The sequence below is a fragment of the Kogia breviceps genome, chromosome 14, assembly GCF_026419965.1.
Source record: "Kogia breviceps isolate mKogBre1 chromosome 14, mKogBre1 haplotype 1, whole genome shotgun sequence".
In the NCBI taxonomy this organism is placed as follows: Eukaryota; Metazoa; Chordata; class Mammalia; order Artiodactyla; family Physeteridae; genus Kogia; species Kogia breviceps.
In genome coordinates, this window is record NC_081323.1 from 35,767,951 (window position 1) to 35,795,876 (window position 27,926).

The window sequence follows — 27,926 nt, forward strand, 5'->3', positions numbered from 1 at the left end:
AATTTAGAAATGACATTTTGGTTGTACTGCAGCCTCAGAATGCCCTTATGTTAATAGCTTCTGTAGTCAGAACCTCCCTCAGGGAGGAAAACAATTAGACACCCTTAAGTTTCAAGCCATCAATTTACAGGTGGATTTTCCAAAAAACAGTGTATAGATTGGGACCGTCTTATAATGAAGTTTGGGATAGCATTAGTAGTTTACTGTGATCATGGAAAGAGCATAGAGGGCTTGTGTCAGAAATTCTGAGTTTAGGTACCTACTGTTCTGATGGGGATTAAATGACAAAAGGCAGTGAAACCTAGTTTAGCACACAGTTGTCAAAGACTGAACATTTACTACCATTTTTTTTTTAAACAACTTTATTGTGGGAAAGTAGAGCATAGATACAAAAGGTAAACAGTATGTATGTATACAGTTTAAAGGAAAAGAATAAAATGAACACCTGTGTACCCAGCTTAAGAAAGAACATTACTAACACATGTGGTCACCTGTGAGACTCCTCTGTTAAACCCTCTTCCTTTCTCTATCAGAAGAAACTATGAAACTGCATTCCATATTAATCATCCCCCTTTTCTATACAATAGTTTTACCACCTATGCATGTATCCCTAAACAACCTATATTTAGTTTTGTTAATTTTGAAGTTTATAAAAGCGTCCTCTGTGTATTCTTCTGTCAGTTGCTTTTTGCGGTTAACATTCTATTTTTGAGAGTTGTTTATAATCCATATGTGAAGACGTCCGTTGATTTTCACTGTTACATAGAATTCCATTATAGATATATCATAGTATATCTGTTCTATTGCCAGTTATTATGGTGTTTTGCTATTATAAACAATGTCTTTGTGAATATTCTTGGAGTTGTCACCTAGGTATATATTGAATTTCTTGGATATGTGTAGAATTTCTTGGTTGTACAGCATGCTCACAATTACCTTAACTAGGTCATGCCAAATTGTTTTCCCAGGTGCTTGTACCATTTTACTCTAACCAGTAGTGTGAGTTCCCATAGCTCTTTATCCTCACCATTAATTTATATCGTCAGGTGATTTTTTTTTTGCCAATTGAGTATGGAAGTAATGGTATCTCATTATGGTTTCAATTTGTGTATTACTCTCAAATATTTGTTGAGTTCCTGCTCTTTGTGCCAGACTCTTCTCTGAACATTTTCTCTGAACGTCTTCTCTTGTCTGAACAAAACAGACAAAGATCCAGGCCTTTGTGGGGTCCTACATTTTAGTGTGTGTACATTGGGGGAGAGGGGGTGCAGGGAATTGGTAAACAAATAGGTAAAATAATCAGATGATGATTAAGGGCTATAGAAACAAAAGGATAAAACCTGGATGGGGAACAGGAAGTTCATGGGTGGGAGTGGGTAGCCATTTAAAAAGGACAGTAAGGGAAGGCTTCATTGAGAAAATGACGTTTGTACAAAGAGCTAATGGGAAAGACATTACACCCTGTATGTTATCCTGGGAAAGAACATTTCAGGCAGAGGAAGCAATAAATGCAAAAATCCCTGAGGGGAAAGCATTTCTGATTTGTTCAGGAATAATGAGGCAGAATGAGCCAGGGAGTGGACAGTAATAGAAGGTGAGGGCAGAGAGGTGGCCAAGTCACAAAGGGTTTTGTAGACCTCTGGATGGACTTTTAACTTTTACTTGAAATGCAATGGGAAATGGAAGTGATATGACCTAACATACGTTTCTAAATTTATTTTTATTTTATTTATTTTATTTTTGACTGCATTGGGTCTTTGTTGCTGCACACGGGCTTTCTCTAGTTGCAGCGAACGGGGGCTACTCTTCATTGCGGTGCGCGGGCTTCTCATTGCGGTGGCTTCTCTTGTTGTGGAGCACGGGCTCTAGGCGCTCAGGCTTCAGTAGTTGTGGCTTGCGGGCTCTAGAGCACAGGCTCAGTAGTTGTGGCACACGGGCTTAGTTGCTCCGTGGCATGTGGGATCTTCCCGGACCAGGGCTCGAACCCGTGTCCCCTGCATTGGCAGGCAGATTCTTAACCACTGCGCCACCAGGGAAGCCCCTAACTTACGTTTTTAAAGGATTGCTCAGGCATTTGCCTAATTACTAATGAAAAGAATATTTTTCCTGCTTTCTTATCTGTGAAATACCTGTTCATGTCTTTTGACCATTTTTTATGTAGTGTTCTTTGTCTGTGTTTTAGTGTTTCATAGGAGTTCTTCCTCTGTTTGGAGTTCTTCCTGTATTTTGGGCTTGTCTTTTATCAGCCATGTATTTTGCACATAGCTTTTCCTAGTTTGTGATTTTCCTTTTTACTCTCTTCAGAGTGTCTTTTGAAGAACAAAAATGGTATAGTCAAGTTTATTAAACTTGTCCTTTTATTCTTATGTACGTCTGGTTCACGTAAGTGTATTCATTGTAATCTCTGGATTAAGACACTCTTTCATCATTGGTCCAGCATGACTTTCTTTTATTTATTTATTTTTAGTAAAAAGTGAACCCACTATAAAAGCTAGGATTGTGCAACAACTTAAATTTATCCATCTGATCTCTCCTGCTTCCCCATACCTAAGAATACCATCATCCGGATTTCAGTATTCACTCCTTTGCTTTCCGTTGTGTATATTTTCATCTAATTTATAAGTATTTCAGAAAAGTCTGGGTGCATAAAAGGGAATGAAGTACTGATATATGCTATAAAGTGGGTGAAACTTGAAAGTATTACGCTAAGTGAAAGTAGCCAGTCACAAAATGCCACATATTTTATATGAAATATGCAGAACAGACAATAGAGACAAGAAATAGATTAGTGGTTGGGGGGTGGGGGGTGTCAGAGTGTCCTGCAGGGAAAAGAGATAGGGTTTCTTTTTGAGAAGAAGAAAACGTTCTAAAATTGACTGTGGTGATGGTTGGATGTATCTGTGAATGTACTAAAAAACACTGAATTTTATTCTTTAAATGGGTGAACTGTATGGTATATGAACTATATCTCATTAAAGCTCTTAACTTTGTTAACATTGATGGGAGATGGGTTTGTATCATTTGGGACTGATTTTTGACTTTTAAGTCCTTGATTCATCAGGAGTTGATTTGGGGGGGGGGGGTATGATATAAGGTAGGAATCCAATTTCAACTTCTTCTACATGGCAGATCTTTTTTATCCTTTTCCATTTATTGAATAATCTTTCCCCCAGTAATCAGACATGTCACCTCTCTCAGGTACCAATATTTCAAAACTGTGCGGATCTGTTGGTTGGCTCTCTGTTTTATTGGTCAGTTAGTTGCTCTGCCTAACCCTGGACCAGTAACACATTTCCTAGAACTGGATAAAGAGCACTAATGACCCACACACCCACCCCCTCCCTAGGCCAGTTGGGGTGAGCGCTCTGTGAAGAAACCAAATGCTGCTGCCACCACCAGCAGCAGCACCAACAAACACTTGAATCTGCCGCCTTGTGCAGTATCTTCAGGGGAGAGCCAGGCTTCAGTTAGAGCAAGATGAAGAAAATGTTCAGAGATAAAATAATTGAGTTTTTACTGATGATGTACTGTGAATTCCAGGGAATTTAGTGGTAGAGAATTGAAGGGGGAGGGAGATACTGACAGAGAGAGTGGATGTATAGTTAACTTCTGAGTATTAGAACATGGGAGATTAGGGGGAACCTGATGATTAGGGGCTTTTGGTGGTGACTAAGATGAATAAGGGATAAAAGTCACAGAGAGATTATTCCTGCTGAGTTCAAGATTTTGGTGGTGAGGCTGAATGTTGACGATTAGGGAGGGAAGGGTATCTGCTGTTGCCATGGATGCTCCGAGCTGGTCACCTCTTGATCCTTTTCTGGGGAGGGGCAAATTTACTGTGAACTCAGGGCTTCCTCTTGAGCCCATTGATGTGAGTTTACAGGTAAGGAAGCCTGTGTAACTAAAGAATACACTGTCTTAATTTCAGGGCCCAGGGGCCCACTTCTGAACCCTGTCAGGAAGGGGTTGGCCTTATTCCACAGTGCTGTCTTTTATCCCTGGCTTTGAAAATACTTCAGTGTTCTAGAGTTTCACTATGATATGTGTAGTTAATTTTTTGCTTGGTACCTTTATTCTTGTTTAGAATTAATTGGATACCCAGAATCCTGAAGATCATCATTTTAAAATTCTGAGAACTTCTCAGCCATTTTCTCTTAAAATATTACCTTTTCCTCATCTTCTCTATTTTCTCCTTCTGGGAATCCCATTTGATATGTGTGGTACCTTCTCATTCTGTATCTAACTCATAGTTTCCATACCTTTGAATCTGTGCAGTATGCTGGGTAATTTCTTCAGTTCTGTCTTTCATTTCATTAATCTTTTCTTTACCTCTGCTGTGTAACTTGGTTAACTTTATAATTTCAGTTATGTTTTTCATTTCGGGAACTTTTTTTTCTTCCCCAAATCTGTCTCATGCTTTTGATAATCTTTTAATTTCTTTTGTTTTTTTAAATGTGCTGATTTTATATTCTGTTGCTGTTAATTCCAAAATCTATAGTCTTTATAGGTCTTACTTATTTGGTTTCAGCTTACTCTGGTTCATATTGAATTTTGATTGTGATTTAATTGTTCTTGGACCTTTCTTTACCTATGGGAATTCTCAGAGGCCTGAGTCAAAAAAAATACTTCTTTTAGAGAGTACTTGCCAGGTACCTAAGGGCACTTCCAATCCTGGACCTATTGAAACCAAATTTTTGGATTAGGGTGTTTGGGGCCACACAAATAGTGTGAATTCTAGCCACAAACCCATGGATTTGTGGGCTTGTGGTTATAAATTCTCTGGGGGGGAAATGTGTTTTTACTTCCCTTGTTCTGCCCATGGCCAAAGCCCAAACAGGCATGTATCCCTTCTAAATTGTTGGAGGAGGAGCAGCATCTACTAAAGGATCCTGGCTTCATGGTGGTGGTCTCTGGGACCTGCCATCATGATCGGGCTCCAAACTTTGCCTCCTGCCTCCTGCCTCCTTGGCTAACAGCCCATTAAAACCCAAGAGCCATGCTAGACCAGAGCAGATTAGTTCATGTCCCCAACAAAAACTCCCTACTTCTGAGCTAGGGTAACATTTCTGTTTGAGCTTTCTTATTTTGACTAAATTCAAAAAAATTGCCTTCGTTTCCTTACGTCTTACCCATTCATTAAAGTTTTCATTTGTTTTCTTCCTTGTCTATAAACATTATGTATAAAAAATAACAATAGAACAAGTAGTTCTTCAGTCTTCTTTGCCGCAAATTAAAGAGCAGAATAGTTTCATCAGACTTGGCCAGAATTTTTACTGTAGTATTAAGGACAGCTTGCTATTACGTACATTGTGATCACAAACTACTTGAAAGGCAAAGAAAACATACAAATAAAGTACAGGCAAATACAGGAAACAATAGCTCCCTAATGAAGCCCAAATGTCTTGTATTTGAAGTCAGCTTTTTAAGAACATGTGATTCTAAGAAGCAGGGACAGGTTGATTCACAGTAAGATGAATATACTTGCAAATGGAAGACGTCATTCTACAGGAGAGTAAAAGGAGATTCAGAAGAGGTTAGAGAATAATAAGCTCAAATTCAAGGCAAATACAAAACAGTTGCTACCCACTGAAACAGCTTTTAGACAAAGAACAACAACAAAAAGCATTAACGTTTCTTCATTTAATACATACTTTGGGAGTGTCTTCTATGAATACCTCATTGACTGTTTTAGGAGAAAGAGAATTAAATGCTATATGAGAAACCATTCCCAAGTCTAAGTAGCTTACCTGTACTACCCTTTTATCCTTATTATGTTTATTATAGCTGTCTGTGTTGTTTCCATATAGTAGATATAACAGTATTCTAACAATATTAAGTGCATACAAGGAGCATTTGTTGGCTCTGAATTTTGCTATTTACTATTATTCCCAAGGCTAGTTGTTATTTTACTTTTTAATTTCATGAACTGTTGCTCCCTGTCTGTAACGTTGGGAACAAATTTAACTCATGTATCCTTTCAATTGTACTTCCATTCATTCAGCAGACATTTATTCAGCATGTGCTTTGTGGGGGGAAGAAAAGCAAGCCGTGGCCTCTTCTGTCATGGAGTCTGCAACCTAGTAAGGGCAATAACCATTAATAATAGTTTAAAAAAATAATTGCACAAATATAAAATTGCAACTGTGATAAGTAGTGCAGAATAAAAGAATATGGTACTGTAAGTTTAGGAGAGAGGGATTTACAGAAGTTCGAATTATGAACCAAAGTCTGAACGATGTTCTAAACAAATCTTGAACCAAGTTCGAAATACTTCAAATCTTCATCTTTCTCATTACAAAGATTGATAGTTTTGCTCTCTGATATGCTTTAAGGATAAGTAAATGTCACCTTCCCTCTCCCCACACCATTGGGGAAAACTGACTAGTTTGAAAGGGTGCCTTTGATGTCAGTGTTCCTCAGGGCATGGTTACACCCAGAGTGAATTCCTAGTTGGGAGTTCAGTTGGTGATGGTAGTTAATTACATTTTAAAGGGTACTTTTGGGACTGAGTGTTAACATGGTCTCATTTAAACATACAACATACATAAATAAAGACTGAGCCATAAGTGTTCGTAAGTATTCTCAATGGATCCTAAGTTCTCACATACATAAAAAAGTGCCAGTTTTAGCCTATATCAGAAATCTTAAAACATGTATTTTGTTTTTATAAACAAAACCAGCCATAGTACCTAGTTGAGTTATTTGAAGTTATTCATGTCCTTCCCCTTGAAAACTTTTCAAAATTTCAAATGAGCAAGTTCAGAAGAAATGTATATTCTCACTTTAGTGGATTTTGAAAGGATATTTAAAGAATTTTTGTGTGTATGCAAACTGCCAAAATAAGTCTGAATGAATTGCGCTTAAATTATTATTGTTATAATTGAGTCATCTGTGTTCATGATTGTTTTTTAAAGGAGTTTTTCACCCCTTATTTGTAAGGTTATTGATGTTATTTTTAACTATTTGGCAGTCCTTGACTATATGCTTAAATTTTTAAAAAACAAATGCGCAAAACTAGACATTTATAATAAAGTTGTTTTTCAGTCACGTAGTGGCTGCTCTCAAATGAAGCTAAAACTGTCTGAAGAATGTTCTTGTGCATATGCCAGGAAGCTTCTGGAATGGGCATATTTTTAAGAATTTAGAACATAAACAGCTGTGATCCGAGTAGGAGATTTAAATGACCTCATGATGACAGCAAGAACAAAGCATTTTTAAGTTATCATGGTGGTGTGTTAATTCATTGCAATGTGTTTGTCATTCTACTATTTTGGTGTATTAAGTGAGAGCCAGGCAAAAAATTACAGACTATTTTACTGAAGATACTATTTCTTTATTGTAGTAAACAAACTAAATACCAGAAAAATATTTCCCAGGAATGACATTTCATGAATTATTTAGAGCTATAGGTCCTTTAAAAAAAAATGGATGAACCACTTTGGGATAAAGCCCATTTATTTAGATCCTGAAGTTTTGATTCATTTTCTGTTGGAGAGACTATGTTCCAAACATGAAAGATCAAACAATTGGCTTGAAATAAGAATTCCTCCTTCAAGACAGATCAAATAAGTGCTTATTAAGTACTTACTGTGTGTCTGGCACTATGCTAAATATTATGCAATACAAAAGAAGGTGACTTCAGCTTCCTTTGTTCTAGTTGGAAGAAAAGGCATACTCAGTGAAACTTCTAAACTAAAAAAAGACATTATTATAATCAAGTACCAAACAAAAATAGTACTTAATTTATGTGATACAAATAATGAAATAGCCCTTCTCTTCAGAAATGACTTCTAATGCTTAAAGAACAAGAAAGGGAGAATTGTTTCCAGTCACCTGTCTTGAAACAGAATCTATATCACCTTTTGGTTCCCTCAGAAACAACCTGTGGTATCTTGAACTAATGGTGACTGAAGTTTGACTCAGTATCTTTTTCCTACTGTAACTGAGCATGACCCTATGGGGCCTTCCCAAGACAGACCCCTCCCCCATGTCCTCTGCTTTAGCTCCTCTCTGAAGTACGCAGATAACAGTATATAATGCACATTTCCTGAGTTGTTTTACAGATGCTAAAACCCCCACCAAATGGAAGAAATTAACTATTTGATAACCATGAGCACATAGCCCCCAGACCTACACTGGTGCCTAAGGATTGATAATGTTAATTCCTGTGACAGTACCCTGTTAACTCACCATCAACCAATCAGAGAATTGTACACGAGCTGATCACATACCCTGGGATGCCTCTCGCTCACCTTGCCTTTAAAAATGCTTTGCTGATGGGCTTCCCTGGTTGAGAGTCCACCTGCCGATGCAGAGGACATGGGTTCGTGCCCCGGTCCGGGAAGATCCCACATGCCGTAGAGCGGCTAGGCCTGTGAGCCATGGCCGCTGAGCCTGCGCGTCCGGAGCCTGTCTCCGCAACGGGAGAGGCCACAACAGTGAGAGGCCTGCGTACCGCAAAAAAATAAATAAATTTAAGAAAATAATAAAAATGCATTGCTGAAACCCATTGGGGAGTTCAGGCTTTTTGAGCATTAGCTGCCCTGGACTCCTTGTTTGGTGCCTGCAATAAACATTGCACCTTCCTTCACAAAAAAATGAAGGAAGGGAAGGGAAGGGGGGAGGGGAGGAAAAAGGGAAGGAAAGAAATGACTTCTAATCATTGTCTAGGACAGTGGTTCTCAACTAGGGGTGATTTTGCTCCTTAGAGGACATTTGGCAATTCTGGAGAGATTTTTTTATTTTTATAACTGGGGGCTACTGGTAGCGAGTGTGGATAGGCCAGATATATTGCTTAACATCCTGTAATGCACAGTCCTTCACAACAAAGATTTATCTGGTCCAAAATGACAGTTGTACTGAAATGAGAAATCCTGGTGTAGAACCTACAAATGTCAATGATAAGTTTTGAAATAGTGGGAGATGGACTCCCATGTTCCCCTAGACCTCTGTTGCCCTGGTAATGCTGTTTGCCTGAGGCCATTTGGATCCTTACATAGAAATGAGCATTGAGGATCTATAAACTTTTGAACATTGTATGCAAGTTTTTCCAGTACAGTGTTGGAGAGATTCCATAGTTTTTTTTTTAACATTTTATTAGTTTTTTAAAAAATATTTATTTATTTATTTGGCTGCACCAGGTCTTAGTTGTGGCATGCGGGATCTAGTTCCCTGACCAGGGATCAAACCATGGCCCCCTGCATTGGGAGCGTGGAGTCTTAACCACTGGACCACCAGGGAAGTCCCAGAGATTCCATAATTTTTATCAAATTCAGAGGTATCCATGTTCCCCAAAAATGTCAAGACTCAGTCACATGTGGAATATTTCAGAGATTGAGACACATTAAACCAATGTTCTAGTCACCTAAAAGAAATAACACCTTTCTTAGCATCATGCCAAGATAGAAGTAGAGTTTAAGTTTCAAGGATTAACATTAACCAGAGGGCTTCCCTGGTGGCGCAGTGGTTGAGAGTCTGCCTGCCAAGGCAGGGGACACGGTTCGTGCTCCGGTCTGGGAAGATCCCACATGACACAGAGCAGCTGGGCCCATGAACCATGGCCTCTGAGCCTGTGCGTCCGGAGCCTGTGCTCTGCAACAGGAGAGGCCACAACAGTGAGAGGCCCGCGTATGGCAAAAGAAAAAAAAAAAAAGAAAATTAACTAGAGAATACATTTTGGCGGGGGGGAAAAACACTCTAAATATATTACTTAATTTAGTATTTTGGAGTGATAAAATCTTTCTTAATGTATGAGGAAATTAGAATACCTTAAGGATTATTATTTAAACATCATATTTAATAACACAATAGTGTGCATTTAGAATTTGAGACTGGACTGTGTGCTGACCCACAGGCATAATATATAAACTGTTTTATTTTGCTGTTCGAACTCAACTTGTTTTGTCAGGATTTGCTCCTTTCTCCAAAATGAGGATCCAAGTTTACATTTCCTAAGGTGCTATGTATCTGTTGATTCAGTCAGAGATCTGGACATGTTTTATACAGTTCACATTTCTCCTGAAAACTGTTTAGTAAAGTGATTGTGTTTTTCTTATAAGAAACATTTTTTAATTGAGAGTTGTGTTTCTGATTTGGCATCCCGTAAATCAGAGAGTATCCCGTAAATCAGAGAGTATCACGTAAATCAGGCATACCAGCAGTATGTCATGAAAACAAATCTACATAACCTTGAGTATGCATATACCTTAATACTTTACAAACTTACAGAAATTTAGAGATTAAGTCTTGGCTTAAGAGCCAAAGAGGGGACCTTAGAGATCATCTGTTCCAGCTGTTTCTGCTATTCTTTGGGGCTCAGGACCCAAAGCACCACTTTTAGTTGTTTCGTGTATTTGAACTTCTACCAAATATTTTCTTTTAGGAGAAAAAAGATGTATGCGGGAGGAGGGAGTTGCATGCTTCTGATCCAGACCAACCTCATTTTGCAGATAAGGAACCTGATGCCCAAAGCTTCACATTTTATTCGTGGGCTATACGTTTCTTTATTTTAGATCAAACCAGCATTTCAGATGTATCTGGTGATAGTATAGAGGACAATTAGGAGTTAAAATTGTAGCTGTATGGCTTCCTAGTTGTGTGTTCTTAAGCAAGTTGCTGAACGTTCTCAGTATCGGTATACTTATCGGGGGAAAGGGGAATTATTATATCCTTAGGATGGTTTTCACTTTCTTAGAATTTAGAATGTATCTGGAAAGATAATCTGGATTGATCTTGTCTCTAGATTCATTCCACTAATTTTTAAATGGATTTTGTGTCCTCTAAATGTTAAAACTCCCTCTCCCCAAACCCAACCGTGACCTCCCCAAAACACTACAAAGTAAAACGAACATCTGTATTATCAAAGGGGATAACACAGTGGTCACATTTCCTTTACTTTGACAGTAATGAGGTCTTCATGAACTGATAGATTAGCCTTGGGGCCTTTTCGTTCTTCTCACCCCACTCTAGTTATTTCATAAGCCACCTAGACACATGAATCAGGAACTGCAGACTATAATGAACAAGGACCTTGAGAGATAACTACAAGAGTGAATAACATCTTGAACTTAAACGTACAAGGTGGAATCTGAACTTGATACTCCTTTTGATCTTAAATATGTGGATTCACAGAGTGAGTTCTTGAGGAGAAATTACAGGAATTCTTTCTTCCTGGGGCATTTCAACAGGGATTGCCTTACTAATCAATTTTTGTTAGTCACTTGTAGTTTCCAGGGAATACAGTCTTTTACTTGGGCAAAGAAGCAAGTAGAAATAATTATGTTAAAGACCACTTACCTTTTGTTACCCAAGATTAATTAGTAGTCATATCCTGAGAAGATTTTGTTCCAGAATTTTTCTTAGTGTCTCAAGCAATTCAATTAAGTACAGAGAAATGAATTTTGAGCTTAAATAAAGGAGTTTTCTTTAGTGGCTTGACCATATATTTATTTGCTGAGTTGGTTTATTTCGGTTTGGTTAGGTTTATTGTCATTTGTTATTGGGAAATAGCTTTGATATAGATTGATACTACATTACTCTGTGACATTGTAGAGTTGCATTTTATTTTGTTACTCTAGTAAATATATGTAAATTACCTTTTTTGGTAAATTACATTTTTAAGTGAAACATTGTAGAGTTGCATTTTATTTTGTTACTCTAGTAAATATATGTAAATTACCTTTTTTGGTAAATTACATTTTTAAGTGAATGAAGCTATAACATTTTAAACTAACCTATCTGTGTTTTCTCTTAGGCCTTAAAGAAAGTGCAGAAGAGATGGTCAAAAACAAATTGGAAGGAAAGGATAAACTGACCCCATGGGAACAATTTTTAGAGAAGAAGAAAGAGAAAAAAAGACTGAAAAAGAAACAAAAGGTATCAGTGATAATCATGACCGAAAAATTATTGAGCAACCACTAAGTATCAGAAGGTACCAGGTGCTTGGCATCCAGTATCTCATAATGTGACCACTGACTGCAGTGGGTGAAGTGTTTTCTGCAAGGCTGCATAATGATACACGAAGCCTGTATCATTTAACCTAAACTGCCTTGCTCTAATATTTTACATTTATGCGCTACCTAAATAAAATGCATAGTTTAGTTGATTTCTAGATGTAAGACAGTTTGATTCTATTCTGGTTTTTGAGGAAGAGAGGTACATACAGACATTTTTACTTGAGGATGTATACATAGAGAAATTTTCAACATGAATGAAATTTTTTCTTTGTATTTCCATTTCTCAAGCTGAGTTTTTCACTTTTCAATATTATTTTATTGTATAGATATTTTAACATCATATTGTCATTAGATCCCTTTATCAAGGATATTTTCTCTGTGCTAATATGTTGTCTGTGAAAAATCTGATTTGACTCCTATCATTCAGGGATAACATCTTTCCAGAGTTAGAGTACTTAGTAATAGCAGAGACCACTTAGAGTTTTCGCCAATAAGAGTACTCTATCTTGTCAATGAAATGCAGCATTCTAGCAGTGCATTTATTGTCTTAAGATGGTATGACTAATCACAGAATTTTACGACTTTTAGGAATCTTAAATGATTAGTTTTAGTCCAACCCTGACATTTTACAGTTGTAGAAAATTTAAGTGATTCGTCTGAGGATACACAGCTTGTTAATGGCCAAGCTGAGACCAGAATCCAGATCTCTTGCTCCAGTGCTCTTGCTGCTGTATTGTGTTGTTTCTCTCTGTATGATGTAAGCTTGTGCTTTTGGTACAAGAGCTGCAATATTGAAAGAGGGCTACAAAATTGAATGATGCAATGGAGTGATTTTTGAACTCCTGTTATACTCAGTTTTTTTGGAAATGAATAGTAAAATGAGGAAATGAGGTAAGAGCCCTGCCCCCATTGATATGCTGCCTCTCTCAGGCAGTAAAATATCTTTTTTTTTTTTTTTTTAACATTTATTTATTTATTTATTTATTTATTTATGCTGTGTTGGGTCTTCGTTTCTGTGCGAGGGCTTTCTCTAGTTGTGGCAAGTGGGGGCCGCTCTTCATCGTGGTGCGCAGGCCTCTCACTGTTGTGGCCTCTCTTGTTGTGGAGCACAGGCTCCGGACACACAGGCTCAGTAATTGTGGCTCATGGGCCCAGCTGCCCCGCGGCATGTGGGATCTTCCCAGACCAGGGCTCGGACCTGTGTCCCCTGCATTGGCAGGCAGATTCTCAACCACTGCGCCACCAGGGAAGCCCAGTAAAATATCTTTTAAATGGAATAATTCCACAAGTTATTAAGCCATCAGTTTATTGGAAGATTTACAAATGGGTCTTTATGGGGTCAATAAAGTAGTCACTCTTTTCTGAGATCTTTAGCAGCTATTGTCTTTGATTTTCATTTGGTGCTTTGAGATTATCTTCTGCTTTAACGCTTTCCCTTCATTGGGCTTAGACTGGACTCATTTTATCAATAATGTTAAAAATACATTGGTTGAGTGCCCAGTTTGTTCTAGACTCAGCTCTGTACTGGACTTGGTGATTCCAGCAGATCTCTTCCATCTCCCCAGGTTCTTCACATATAGAAGAGTTTCAAGAATTAAAGTTAAAAATACTTTTTCCCCTTTTCCTCTTCGTGACTTCAATTTGATATTGAGAAATTATTACTAAAGAAATGAATACATGTTTATATGCCATAGTTGATATACTGTAATTTAGATCTAAAAAACAGTTTAAAAAATGTGAATAAGTATGTGGTTAGCTATATAAGTATTTCATAATCTTTGTTAGAAACATTACTGATGAATCGATTATAATAGTTTGGTGAAAAAATTCTTAGAAGCCCTTGTTCTTAAAAGGATAGTAATATCAAAATGAATATTCTTTAGAGCTTAGTGCGTCGTCTTCAGCATGTAGGATGATGTTTAGCAATGTACGTTCTAAATGTTTTTGTTGAAATGACTCATATTTTAGATTCCTGGGGATAAACTCAATCTGGTTAGTCTGATCTCAGTTTGCATATGTTCTGTGTATTTTATAGACTTGATTTTTAAAATTTAAATATACTAATTTAGTAAACTGTTCAGATTTGATTAGGGAAAATGTAACCAACAGATGTGCTTAAAAATAGCACAAAAGTTTTCATGAGTGGATTATAGATAAAACAAGGTAATTGTTGAAATTGGGTGATGAGAACAGGAAGTTCATTATCATTTTCTTGAAATAACCAGCAGATGAATTGCTTTAATGATTTAAAAGATAACCCACAATGCAGTACTTCAAGCTATTGATAATCACTGCCATTTCTCAATTTGGTGAGAGATGAGGCAGGCCACCTCTCTTCACTGATCACCCATCTAAAAGTATTCTTCTCCTTGAATGTCTATATTTTATTTTTGTCTCTTCTGGTACTTCCTATCTTGAATTACTATTACTAGGTATGTCTGTTTATGTGTCTATAACTTCTTTTAATAGATTGTAAAATTTTTGAAGGTAAAAACCATGTATCTGATAACTTTCATTTCTCTCAAAAGCCCTACATAGTTCCTGCATTTATTAAGTATTCCATAAGTATTTGTTGAACAAACAAAAGAGTTACTCAGGAGTTATTTTATAAACTGATCCATTTAAAAAACTAATTTTAGATTGAACTGCTTGTTTTAAAAGAAGTATGGTTTTTCTTCACGCTTACATATTTTGGTCCTTATAATAAACTGTATGTATTTTTATATTCAACTTTAAGGCTCTTGCTGAAGAGGCCAGTGAAGATGAAGTTCCCTCTGATGTTGATATGAACGACCCATACTTTGCCGAAGAAGCTAAAAAAATAGGTGAGCCAGCCCATATTTGTAGTTTTCACTTGGAATCTAAAGTCCGCCTGTGTGTGCCTATTCACACATACTCTTTTTCCTTCTGATAAACACTTTGTTTCACTAAAAAAAATTAAAATAAAAAAATAAAATTCCTAGAATTTGTATGGCCTCCCTAGTGGCTTATAAGCAAGTTTGTCTTGTGGGATGTAACCATTGATCAGATTAGGAGGGGTCAGCATGCCCCCTGTACATACAAGAAATAATTTCATTATAGGAAGCTTTGGATAATATGATTAATTTAAGTTTACTGGAGATGCCTTTCTGGGAAATATCCTTATAGACAGATTGACTATAAAAGGATGAGGAAAAAAAGGAGGTCATATTTTTGCGTGCTTTCACTGCTTTTTTATAACACATCCATTCTACGTCTCTCTTTGCACAGGCTCTGAAGAATTGAAAGCATGGAATAAATTTGTTTATATATTTGTGGATATGTGTATAATTTTTTTAAATTTTTACATGATTTACATGTGTGAAACAGGGTTTCATGCATAGTATGAAAGCTTTTTGGCTCAAATAGACAAAAGCATCTATGTTTCATTTTATCCCCTTTTCATTTATTCTGCTTCATTATTAGCTTCATTGTAGCTGAAAGCCGGCTTCCTCCCCTTTTTCCTTGAATCCCTAAACTATCAGGTACCTGATTTCCTATATCCAGTGAGCTTTGTTTCCATTGCGCATTCACCAGTCATTCTTTCCTGAATGCTTTCATTCTTACCTTTTTGGTATGTATAAATTGTGTGTGTGTGTATAAACGTGTGTGGTAAGGTTCAGGCCATACTTGGACAAGTCAGTGCAGGACCACTGTTAAGCATTTTCCATTTGTTCTCATGCATTTTGCCTTCCCCTGCTCTGCATACCACACACATGAACCCCAAAGGCTTGGTCCTGGAGCAACTCCAAGCTGGCATTGTAAAGAGAAGGATTTTATAACGTTTCCCTGCTTCTTGTCCCTTGTGACTAGTGGGCCAGAATAGTTCTCAACAGGAAAGTCAAAATTGCTCAAAATTATTTCCTGGTTGTTATAGCCTTTTATCACTGACATTCTATTGATGAAAAGGAGATCAAGATGAATAAAGCCTATTATAGGATGTGAGATTCTTAGGAATTGGAAAGGGAAATGGAAACTTAGCATATTCTGCTTTTTATCATACCTGAGCAGTCATTTCTAGAAGATGATGGATTTTAGCCTTATCCTCCGATTTCAGGAAACCAAGTTTATAACAGAGAAATGTGAAGCATTATAGTTTCCTTGTTCTCATTCCAAAGTGCTTCATTTGGCATGTGAAATCTGGTCAAACTGCAGAACTTGGGGTAGGATTCAAAGAGTAAGTTAAATAGATTGGTGGCTTGGGTAGCTTGTTTCTTGGAATCAGCACATTTAAATTGTGAATAGTTTTCCCTAAAGTTAGTATCCAAAGTTCCAAGGGAAAATGCAGATTACGTTTGCTTGCTTTCGATATACTTTTGATTTCAGCATACTTCCTAGGAATAATTATTTATATCTGGGCTTAAGTTGTTTTCTTTTAAGGAAAAAGAAAAAAGTGAATTTTTTTTTTTTTAGATAAAGTTAGGACTAAAAAATGGTATCTCGACATGTTTATCCATTCTATCAATAAATATTTTTGAGTGCCTACCAGGTGCTGAGCACTCTGCTAGGCTAGAGATACAGCACTAATAATACAAGCTAAGTTACATCCTTTAAGTAGGTTATAGTTTTAGGGAAGACATGCTAAACAGGTAAACAAATAAGAGTATTATGCGAATATGATCAGTGTTTTAAAGGAACTAATAAATAGGGTAATATAGAGCATATAACTGGGAGGAAGAAGGAGAGTAGCTTTCTTTATATAGGGTGGGCAAAGCAGGCTTCTCTGAGATGGTGACGTTTGAGCTGAGACCTGCAGAATGAGAAGGAGTCAGGCAGAGAGAGCTGGAGGAAGAGCATTGCAAATGAGGGGAAAATGGGTAGAACAGCTATGAGGTGAGAAAGAACTGGTGTCAGAGAAATTGAAAGATACCAGTGTGGCTGGAGCATGGTCAGAGGGGCAGTTTGGTATAAGGCCAGGCTGGGACACAGGATTGACCCTGCAGGGCCTTGTGTCACGGCGACAAATTTGGATTTTACTCTACTGACAGTGGGAAGCCAGTGAAGGGTCTTAAAGCAAAGATGTGACATGTTGTGGTATGCATCTTAACATACTACCCTGGGTCCTGCAAAGAGAACAGATTGAAGAAAGGCATTGGTGAGAGCTGAGAGACCAGGCTTTTGTAGAGGTCTAGAGGTGATGGTTGGTCTAGACAGCACGACAGTAATGGAATTGGAAGGAGAAAAGCAAATGGGATTCTAGGTATATTTTGGAGGTAGACTTGCTGATCTTTTTATTTGGATAAGGAAGGTATTTAGCATAACTCCTAGATTCCGACTTAGGAATCGGTAGCCTCTAAGTAGTATTTCAAACCATGGAACGAGGGGTAGAGAGCATTGGTAAGAGAGGGAGGTGCAGGTTTGGGCTCTGAGGTCAGGAGGCTGCGTAAGGTACTCTGTCCTCCTGGAGAAGGTACTACCTGGAAGGTAGAGGGAAAGTTTATGAAACCGAAGGAACCGCCATGAAATAGGAGAAAAAGCATTAGTGTTTGGAAGGGTGTATAGTTCAGCTGCACGGTTGAGCAAGACAGAGACATTTTAAGCCAGGACACCTTTGCCCTAGGCAATCCCAGAGCTAAACTTACACACTCTTCAAAATATGGAGAAATTGAGTTCACTTACTAATGCCAGACCTGGTGTTTGGCTTGGGTTAGGAGCCAATATGAGTACTAGAAATCTTTTCTAATTTTTCCTTTTATTTTTTACCCCTACACTGTAAATTTTCTATAATTTTTCTATTTTTTTTAAACTGCAAACTCAATATTAGATGAGAGTTTTGAAAATGTATTTCTAGAATGAGTTAAAAGTTATTTTTTCTTGTAGAAATGAAGTATTGGAAAAATTTGCTTAGTGCTATCTAATTGCATAAACTGGGCTTCTCTGGTGGCGCAGTGGTTGAGAGTCCGCCTGCCGATGCAGGGGACGCGGGTTCGTGCCCCGGTCCGGGAAGATCCCACGTGCCGCGGAGCAGCTGGGCTCGTGAGCCGTGGCCACTGAGCCTGTGCGTCCGGAGCCTGTGCTCCGCAAGGGGAGCACAACTGCCACAGCAGTGAGAGGCCCGCATACCACAAAAATAAATAAATAAATAATTGCATAAGCTGTTTGACAAGATTTTGTTTTTGAAGAAGTAGGAGTGAAATAAAGTACATCACATGTTAAATATACCTTATTAGAATGTATCCTTTGTCTTGACAACTTTAGATATTTGATAAACCACCATGAAAATCTAATAATAAGGCACACGTATTTGATTCATTCAGCCAGTATGCTGGGTGCTTACAGTATACTGCTCATATGTAGTTTTACAGTTTACAAATGCTCTTATATGCATTCTGTCCTCTAATTCAAACTTTAGCCCACTTTATAGAGGAGTGAACTGAAAACGTGGTTGAATTGCACAAGGGCCAGTTGTAGATGGTAGAACCTGAATCCTAATGGCTCCCTTTTACTTTTTGTAACTCTACAAGTGCGTTGTAAAGACCAAAGCCAGAGCCAGGATCCATATGTATAAGAGCTGGACACAAGGATTTGCCGGCTTTCCAAGCAAAGCCAGAATGCCTCAGTCCAGAGGAAGATTAACGGACTCTATTATCTGATGATGGACAAGTGATCTTGGGTGCAGGAACTTGCTGCTAAAGAGTAAATTGCTAGGGGGCTTACCACTCCTTTCTGGTCAGTACGGAGAGCAGTCTGCCCTCCAGTGAATTCTCTTAACTGCTCTCTCACAAGAAGCTCTCAGCTGAACACTCTGGAAGAACTTTTTTGTGGGAACAATTCTCTGACATTACAAGTAATGGAAAATGGAATTTCTTTTACAGATATTCCTTTTACAGATCAATTGTTTGCAAAACACATCTTTTTCCATGGATGTATTCTGTTAAATTTTTTTGCTTAAAGGGATAGTGGCCTCAGTAAGGCTTGTTTAGATTTTTTTTTTTTAACTCTAAAACCCTAACACCCGATTTCAAGTCTCTGTTAATATTCAGCTTATTAGAGTCATCTATATGTCCTCTTTTCCACAGTCCCAGGAGACGTGGACTCCTACCGGCCAAAAGATTCACTGAAAAATAAAGATAACATTTCAGAACAGGGACTTTCATTTCCCTAGTACTCTTCACTAAATTAAGTCTGAAAGCTTTCCAAAGGGAAAATGCCTTTTTTTTAATGCTTTTTAAAAAAATAAAGATATGCCCACCTAATATGATCTTGTTAACAGTGCAGAAAGGGTCTCTACACATTATTTATCTTCTGACTAAACAGTTCAATGTAGCTCACAGTAAATTCCTCATGAGCAAAGAAATTTTCATCACACTAAAATTGGATATCATTTTTAGCCCCAACCATCTTGGAGATTTTTTTCCCTCTCTTGTTGCAGTCTTCCTTTCAAGTTTATTTTTATGGCTTTTCACCAGGTTGTTATAAAATCCGGAACAGTTCATTGTGGGCTCTTTGAAATTATTTCCCACAGCTGTATGTGAAGATCTTTATCTCCTTTATGTATTAATCATATACAGCCTAATTTTTTTCCCCAGCCATAGAATGATCTTCTGCATATGTCACTTGTCCATTCACTTCAAAAGGAGCTCTTGCCTTAAGAGAGCAGAGGTAAACTTAGGGTGTGGGAGTCAGACCCTAAGAAAGTGGAACCTTGATGATATTTATATGTATAAATACGTGCACATACTTAAAACAGAGAAAAGGTTATAATCTTAAAGCAGATACATCATGCCCTGAAAAACATTTGAGATAGGAGCACTATCTCACTTAGGAGAAGGGCTACATACAATGATACTTCTTCTTAAAAGTGCAGACAGACGCCTTGGTAGCAGTGAGGGCTGAACGAGGCCACACTTATGTGCAGGTGAGTTCTCTCAGCTGGGCAGAGCTGCCTTAGTGCAGCAGGGCTAGTGCACGTGGAGCAACTTCTAAAGCTTCTCTCTACTTCCTGTTATCCCCCATTAGCTGAGGTTGTTCAGCCATCATTATATGTTCTGTGAATTTTACTTTATTATTTTACAACAAAATGCATCTTAAATGGAAACGGCTCTTCCAGGGAGAATGACATTTGATAGCAAAGGGGTGAAGTGTGGGTGATTAACAGAGAGCCTGAGCTGGAGTGCTCGGGTTTGAATCGTGGTTCCTTTACTTACTCACCTGAGACAAATTGCTCAACCTCTCTGTGTTTCAGTTTCCTCACCCACAGGGTGAAGATTGTAATAAATAACAGAATCTACCTCATAGCATTGTTGTGAGGACTAAAGCAGTTCCTGTATAAAATGGAATAAACAGCAGTACTTTCTGGTGCCTAGTAAGTGCTGTAGAAGCATTAATTGTTAATACTTTAGAGACCATTGGTTTCTCTGCATTTGGAAGGACAGAACTCAACTTATCCAAATAAGACAGTGTCCAGCAGCTCAGAGAAGGTTGAGATTGTATAATAACATTCTAGAGTAACAGAACATGTCTTTGTGGATTCTGAACCTTCTTACTCTTCAGAGTAGTTCTTCTTACTTTGACACCAATTCTCCCTGAACCCCTCCCAACAGACACAAAAAAGGAAGAAAAATCAAAGCATCTGCGTGATCACCAAGGAACCCAAGATATCTTATATATGTGTAGTCAGGCTATTATAGCAATGATAGCAAGCAGTTTATAGCACCATGTGCCAGACATTAACCAAGCTCTTAACATTTTGTAGTGTATTTAGTCCTCACAATAACCCTAGGAGGTAAGTGCAAGTATTATAATCCCCACTTTACAGATAAGGACACAAGCACAAACTGCTACAGCTAGAATGTATTTGAGCGAGAATTTAAACCTAGGCCAGCTGCTCCGGAGTCAAGTGCCCTTAACTGCCCTGTGTTACTGCCTCTCGTTCAGGATGAGAGCATCTCCTCATCTAACACCTTGTGGTCTCCAGAAGTCCCTGAGTCCCTGAAAATATAGTCAGTTTTCTAATCAGGAGCCAGTTTTACCATGAGTAATTTTGTTTAATAATAATAGAACTAGAAAGTTAAACAAAGATCAAATTTGTCTTTAGAGAAAGAGAAAGGGTTTTGTTAAACTTTTACTTACAGGTAGTTATTGTTAAATTGTCATTAAACAGATGAATTTTTAATTTTGCTGATGAGTTTTAAGAGTTTATATATTAAAATTACCTGTGTTTTTTTTTCCCTTTGTGATTTCTGTTTTTTAAGCATTTTTTTATCATCTTTATTGGAGTATAATTACTTTACAATGGTGTGTTAGTTTCTGCTTTATAACAAAGTGAATCAGTTATACATATACATATGTTCCCATATCTCTTCCCTTGTGCATCTCCCTCCCTCCCATCCTCCCTATCCCACCCCTCTAGGTGGTCACAAAGCACCGAGCTGATCTCCCTGTGCTATGTGGCTGCTTCCCCCTAGCTATCTATTTTACGTTTGGTAGTGTATATATGTCCATGCCACTCCTCACTTTGTCACAACTTACCCTTCCCCCTTTCCATATCCTCAAGTTCATTCTCTAGTAGGTCTGTGTCTTTATTCCCGTCTTATCCCTAGGTTCTTCATGACCTTTTTTTTTTTTTTTTTTTAGATTCCATATATATGTGTTAGCATACAGTATTTGTTTTTCTCTTTCTGACTTACTTCATTCTGTACAACAGACTCTAGGTGCATCCACAGCACTTCAAATAACTCAATTTCGTTTCTTTTTATGGCTGAGTAACATTCCATTGTATATATTTGCCACATCTTCTTCAGCCATTCATCCGATGATGGACACTTGGGTTGCTTTCATCTCCTGGATTATAAATGGAGCTGCAATGAACATTTTGGTACATGACTCTTTTTGAATTATGGTTTTCCAGGGTATATGCTCAGTAGTGGGATTACTGAGTAGTATGGTAGTTCTATTTGTAGTTTTTTAAAGAACCTCCATACTGTTCTCCATAGTGGCTGTATCAATTTACATTCCCACCAGCAGTGCAAGAGTGTTCCCTTTTCTCCACACCCTCTCCAGCATTTATTGTTTCTTTTTCTTTTTTTTTTTTTTTTTTTTTTTTTGCGGTACACGGGCCTCTCACTGCTGTGGCCTCTCTCATTGCGGAGCACAGGCTCCGGACGCGCATGCTCAGCCGCCGTGGCTTATGGGCCCAGCCACTCCAGGGCACGAACCCACATCCCCTGCATCGGCAGGCAGACTCTCAACCACTGCACCACTGGGGAAGCCCATATTGTTCCTATTTTTTGATGATGGCCATTCTGACCGGTGTGAAATGATACCTCATTGTAGTTTTGATTTGCATTTCTCTAATGATTAATGATGTTGAGCATTCTTTCATGTGTTTGTTGGCAATCTGTATATCTTCTTTGGAGAAATATCTATTTAGGTCTTCTGCCCATTTTTGGATTGACTGGTTTGTTATTTTGTTATTGAGCTGCATGAGCTGCTTGTAAATTTTGGAGATTAATCCTTTGTCAGCTGCTTCATTTGCAACTGTTTTCTCCCATTCTGAGGGTTGTCTTTTGGTCTTGTTTATGGTTTCCTTTGGTGTGCAAAAGCTTTGAAGTTTCATTAGGTCCCATTTGTTTATTTTTGTTTTTATTTCCATTTCTCTAGGAGGTGGGTCAAAAAGGATCTTGCTGTGATTTCTGTCATAGAGTGTTCTGCCTATGGTTTCCTCTAAGAGTTTTACAGTGTCTGGCCTTACATTTAGGTCTTTAATCCATTTTGAGTTTATTTTTGTGTATGGTGTTTGGGAGTGTTCTAATTTCATACTTTTACATGTACCTGTCTAGTTTTCCCAGCACCACTTATTGAAGAGGCTGTCTTTTCTCCACTGTATATTCTTGCCTCCTTTATCACCTTTATAAGGTGACCATATGTGTGTGGGTTTATCTCTGGGCTTTCTGTCCTGTTCCATTGATCTATATTTCTGTTTTTGTGCAAGTACCATACTGTCTTGATTACTGAAGCTTTGTAGTATAGTCTGAAGTCAGGGAGCCTGATTCCTCCAGCTCCATTTTTCATTCTCAAGATTGCTTTGGCTATTCGGGGTCTTTTGTGTTTCCATACAAATTATGAAATTTTTTGTTCTAGTTCTGTGAAAAATGCCAGTGGTAGTTTGATAGGGATTGCATTGAATCTGTAGGTTGCTTTGGGTAGTATAGAAATTTTCACAATGTTGATTCTTCCAATCCAAGAACATGGTATCTCTCTCCACCGGTAGGTGGACTCCCAACCACTGCGCCACCAGGGAAGCCCCTATTTGTATCATCTTTAATTTCTTTCATCAGTGTCTTATAATTTTCTGCATACAGGTCTTTTGTCTCCTTAGGTAGGTTTATTCCTAGATATTTTATGATTTTTGTTGCAGTGGTAAATGAGAGTGTTTTCTTAATTTCATTTTCAGATTTTTCATTATTAGGGTATAGGAATGCCAGAGATTTATGTGCATTAATTTTGTATCCTGCTACTTTACCACATTCATTGATTAGCTCTAGTAGTTTTCTGGTAGCATCTTTGGGATTCTCTATGTATAGTATGTCATCTGCCAACGGTGACAGCTTTACTTCTTCTTTTCCAATTTGGATTCCTTTTATTTATTTTTCTTCTCTGATTGCTGTGGCTAAAACTTCCAAAACTAGGTTGAATAAGAGTGGTGAGAGTGGGCAACCTTGTCTTGTTCCTGATCTTAGTGGAAATGGTTTCAGTTTTTCACCATTGAGGACGAAGTTGGCTGTGGGTTTGTCATATACGGCCTTTATTATTTTGAGGAAAGTTCTCTCTATGCCTACTTTCTGGAGGGTTTTTTATCATAAATGGGTGTTGAATTTTGTCGAAAGCTTTCTCTGCATCTATTCAGATGATCATATGGTTTTTCTCCTTCAGTTTGTTGATATGGTGTATCACGTTGATTGATATGCATATATTGAAGAATCCTTGCATTCCTGGAATAAACCCCACTTGATCATGGTGTATGATCCTTTTAATGTGCTGTTGGATTCTGTTTGCTACTATTTTGTTGAGGATTTTTGCATCTATGTTCATCAGTGATATTGGCCTGTAGTTTTCTTTCTTTGTGACATCTTTCTTTGGTTTCGGTATCAGGGTGATGGTGGCCTCGTAGAATGAGTTTGGAAGTGTTCCTCCCTCTGCTATATTTTGGAAGAGTTTGAGAAGGATAAGTGTTAGCTCTTCTCTAAATGTTTGATAGAATTCGCCTGTGAAGCCATCTGGTCCTGGGCTTTTGTTTGTTGGAAGATTTTTTTGTGTGTGTGTGTGGTACACAGGCCTCTCACTGTTGTGGCCTCTCCCGTTGCGGAGCACAGGCTCCGGACGCGCAGGCTCAGCGGCCATGGCTCATGGGCCCAGCCGCTCTGCAGCATGTGGGATCTTCCCGGACCGGGGCACGAACCCGTGACCCCTGCATCGGCAGGCGGATTCTCAACCACTGCGCCACCAGAGAAGCCCTAAAATCTATTTTGTCCAGTATGAGAATTGCTACTCCAGCTTTCGTTTGATTTCCATTTGCATGGAATATCTTTTTCCATCCCCTCACTTTCAGTCTGTATGTGTCCCTAGGTCTGAAGTGGGTCTGTTGTAGACAGCATATATATGGGTCTTGTTTTTGTATCCATTCAGCCAGTCTGTGTCTTTTGGTGGGAGCATTTAATCCATTTACATTTAAGGTAATTATTGATATGTCTGTTCTTATTCCCATTTTCTTAATTGTTTTGGGTTTGTTATTGTAGGTCTTTGCCTTCTCTCGTGTTTCTTGCCTAGAGAAGTTCCTTTAGCATTTGTTGTAAAGCTGGTTTGGTGGTGCTGAACTCTCTCAGCTTTTGCTTGTCTGTAAAGGTTTTAATTTCTCCATCAAATCTGAATGAGATCCTTGCTGGGTAGAGTAATCTTGGTTGTAGGTTTTTCTCCTTCATCTATTTAAATATGTTCTGCCACTCCCTTCTGGCTTGCAGAGTTTCTGCTGAAAGATCAGCTGTTAACCTCATGGGGATTCCCTTGTGTGTTATTTGTTGTTTTTCCCTTGCTGCTTTTAGTATGTTTTCTTTGTATTTAGTTTTTGACAGTTTGATTAATATGTGTCTTGGCATGTTTCTCCTTGGATTTATCCTGTATGGTACTCTCTGTGCTTCCTGGACTTGATAAACTATTTCCTTTCCCATATTAGGAACTTTTCAACTATAATCTCTTCAAATATTTTGTCAGTCCCTTTCTTTTTCTCTTCTTCTTCTGGGACCCGTATAATTTGAATGTTGATGCGTTTAATGTTGTCCCAGAGGTCTCTGAGACTGTCCTCAGTTCTTTTCATTCTTTTTTCTTTATTCTGCTCTGCAGTAGTTATTTCCAGTTTTTTTATCTTCCAGGTCACTTATCCGTTTTTCTGCCTCAGTTATTCTGCTATTGATCCCTTCTAGTGTATTTTTACTTTCATTTATTGTGTTGTTCATTGTTGCTTATTTCCTCTTTAGTTCTTCTAGGTCCTTGTTAAATGCTTCTTGCATTTTCTCTATTCTATTTCCAAGATTTTGGATCATCTTTATTATCATTATTCTGAATTCTTTTTCATGTAGACTGCTTATTTCCTCTTCATTTGTTAGGTCTGGTGGGTTTTTATCTTGCTCCTTCATCTGCTGTGTGTTTTTCTGTCTTCTCATTTTGCTTATCTTACTGTGTTTGGGGTCTTTTTGCAGGCTACAGGTTCATAGTTCCTGTTATTTTTGGTGTCTCTCCCCAGTGGCCAAAGTTGGTTCAGTGGGTTGCGTAGGCTTCCTGGTAGAGGGGACTAGTGCCTTTGTTCTGGTGGGTGAGGCTGGATCTTGTCTTTCTGGTGGGCAGGTCCACATCTGGTGGTGTGTTTTGGGTTGTCTGTGGCCTTATTATGATTTTAGGCAGCCTCTCTGCTAATGAGTGGGGTTGTGTTCCTATCTTGCTAGTTGTTTGGCATATGGTGTCCAGCACTGTAGCTTGTTAGTCATTGGGTGAAGCTGGGTCTTGGTGTTGAGATGGAGATCTTTGGGAGATTTTCGTCATTTGATATTATGTGGAGCTGGGAGGTCTCTTGTGGACCAGTGTCCTGAAGTTGGCTCTCCCACCTCAGAGGCACAGCACTGACTCCTGGCTGGAGCACCAAGAGCCTTTCATCCACACAGCTCAGAATAAAAGGGAGAAAAAGTAGAAAGAAAGAGGATAAAGTAAAATAAAGCAAAGTAAGATAAAATAAAATAAAGTTATTAAAATAAAAAATAATTATTAAGAAAAAAATTTTTTTAATTAAAAAAAGAAAATGGACTGACAGAACCCTAGGACAAATGGTGAAAGCAAAGCTATACAGACAGAATCTCACACAGAAGCATACACATACACACTGACAAGAAGTAGAAAGGGGGAAAAAATAATATATCTTGTTCTCAAAGTCCACCTCCTCAATTTGGGGTGATTCATTGTCTATTCAGGTATTCCACCGATACAGGGTACATCAAGTTGATTGTGGAGATTTAATCTGCTGCTCCTAAGGCTGCTGGGAGAAATTTCCCTTCCTCTTCTTTGTTTGCACAGCTCCCTGGGGTTCAGCTTTGGATTTGGCCCCGTCTCTGCTTGTAGGTCGCCTTAGGGCATCTGTTCTTCGCTCAGACAGGACGGGGTTAAAGGAGCAGCTGATTCGGGGGCTCTGGCTCACTCAGGCTGGGGGTAGGGAAGGGCACGGAATGCAGGGTGAGCTTGCGGCAGCAGAGGCTAGCATGACATTGCACCAGCCTGAGTTGTCCCTGGATCATGGGACCCTGGCCATGGCAGGCTGCACAGGCTCCCGGGAGGGGAGGTGTGGATAGTGACCTGTGCTCACACACAGGGTTCTTGGTGGCCTGTGGCGGCAGCAGCAGCCTTAGCGTCTCATGCCCGTCTCTGGGGTCCATGTTGTTAGCTGTGGCTCGCACCCATCTGTGGAGCTCCTTTAAGCAGCGCTCTTAATCCCCTCTCCTCACGCACCAGGAAGCAAAGAGGGACAAAAAAGTCTCTTGCCTCTTCGGCAGGTCCAGACTTTTTCCCAGACTCCCTCCCGGCTATGGCTAGCTGTGGTGCTCTAGCCCCTTCAGGCTGTGTTCGTGCCGCCAGTCCTCTCCCTGCTATCCGACCAAAGCCTGAGCCTCAGCTCCCAGCCCCTGCCCATCCCGGTGGGTGAGCAGACAAGCCTCTTGGGCTGGTGAGTGCTGGTCGGCACCGATCCTCTGCGGGAATCTCTCCGCTTTGCCCTCTGCACCCCTGTTGCTGTGCTCTCCTCCGTGGCTCCAAAGCTTCCCTCCTCCACCACCCGCAGTCTCTACCCGCAAAGGGCTTCCTAGTGTGTGGAAACCTTTCCTCCTTCACAGCTCCCGCCCACTGCTGCAGGTCATATCCCTATTCTTTTGTCTCTGTTTATTTTTTCTTTTGCCCTACCCAGGTACATGGGGAGTTTCTTGCCTTTTGGGAGGTCTGAGGTCTTCTGCCAGTGTTCAGTGGGTGTTCTGCAGGAGTTGTTCCATGTGTAGATGTATTTCTGATGTATCTGTGGGGAGGAAGGTGCTCTCCGAGTCTTACTCTTCTGCCATCTTCCCCCTCGGTAGCTGTTCCCCTGTATTTTCTCATAGGGTTTTTTTTCTAATGTTTAACTCTTTAATACATCCGCATTTTATTTTCCTGTACATTATGCGATGCGTCTATAGCTCAAATTTTTTTTGCAGAATAAAACAAATTGCCTAGCACCAGTTATTGAATGATCTTTCTTTTTCCAGTGATGTATGATGCTACATTTTATTACATACTCAGCCAACTGTTCTATTTTTCTCATTATGTAGTACAGTGTTTTTGTTTTCACTTTGTAGTACAGTTCAGCACACTGTATTACATGTATATCAAATCTATCTTGTTAATCTTTCTTAAGATTTCCTTGAATAGAATTTTATTAAATTTATACTT

At 38.8% G+C, this 27,926-nt stretch overlaps 1 protein-coding gene across 4 annotated transcripts in view; it reads left to right on the plus strand.

Moving 5' to 3' along the window:
* ESF1 (ESF1 nucleolar pre-rRNA processing protein homolog) overlaps positions 1 to 27,926 on the plus strand; it is a 71,859-nt gene that overhangs the window by 34,280 nt on the left and 9,653 nt on the right. For all 4 annotated transcript variants that reach the window (XR_010836671.1, XM_059038985.2, XM_059038984.2 and 1 more), the window contains exons 10-11: positions 11,753 to 11,874; positions 14,692 to 14,779. Coding sequence is in view for 3 of the 4 variants with exons in the window: in XM_059038985.2 (XP_058894968.1) it covers positions 11,753 to 11,874; positions 14,692 to 14,779 (210 nt within the window). In the remaining variant the exon portion in view is untranslated. The remainder of the gene's footprint in view (positions 1 to 11,752; positions 11,875 to 14,691; positions 14,780 to 27,926) is intronic.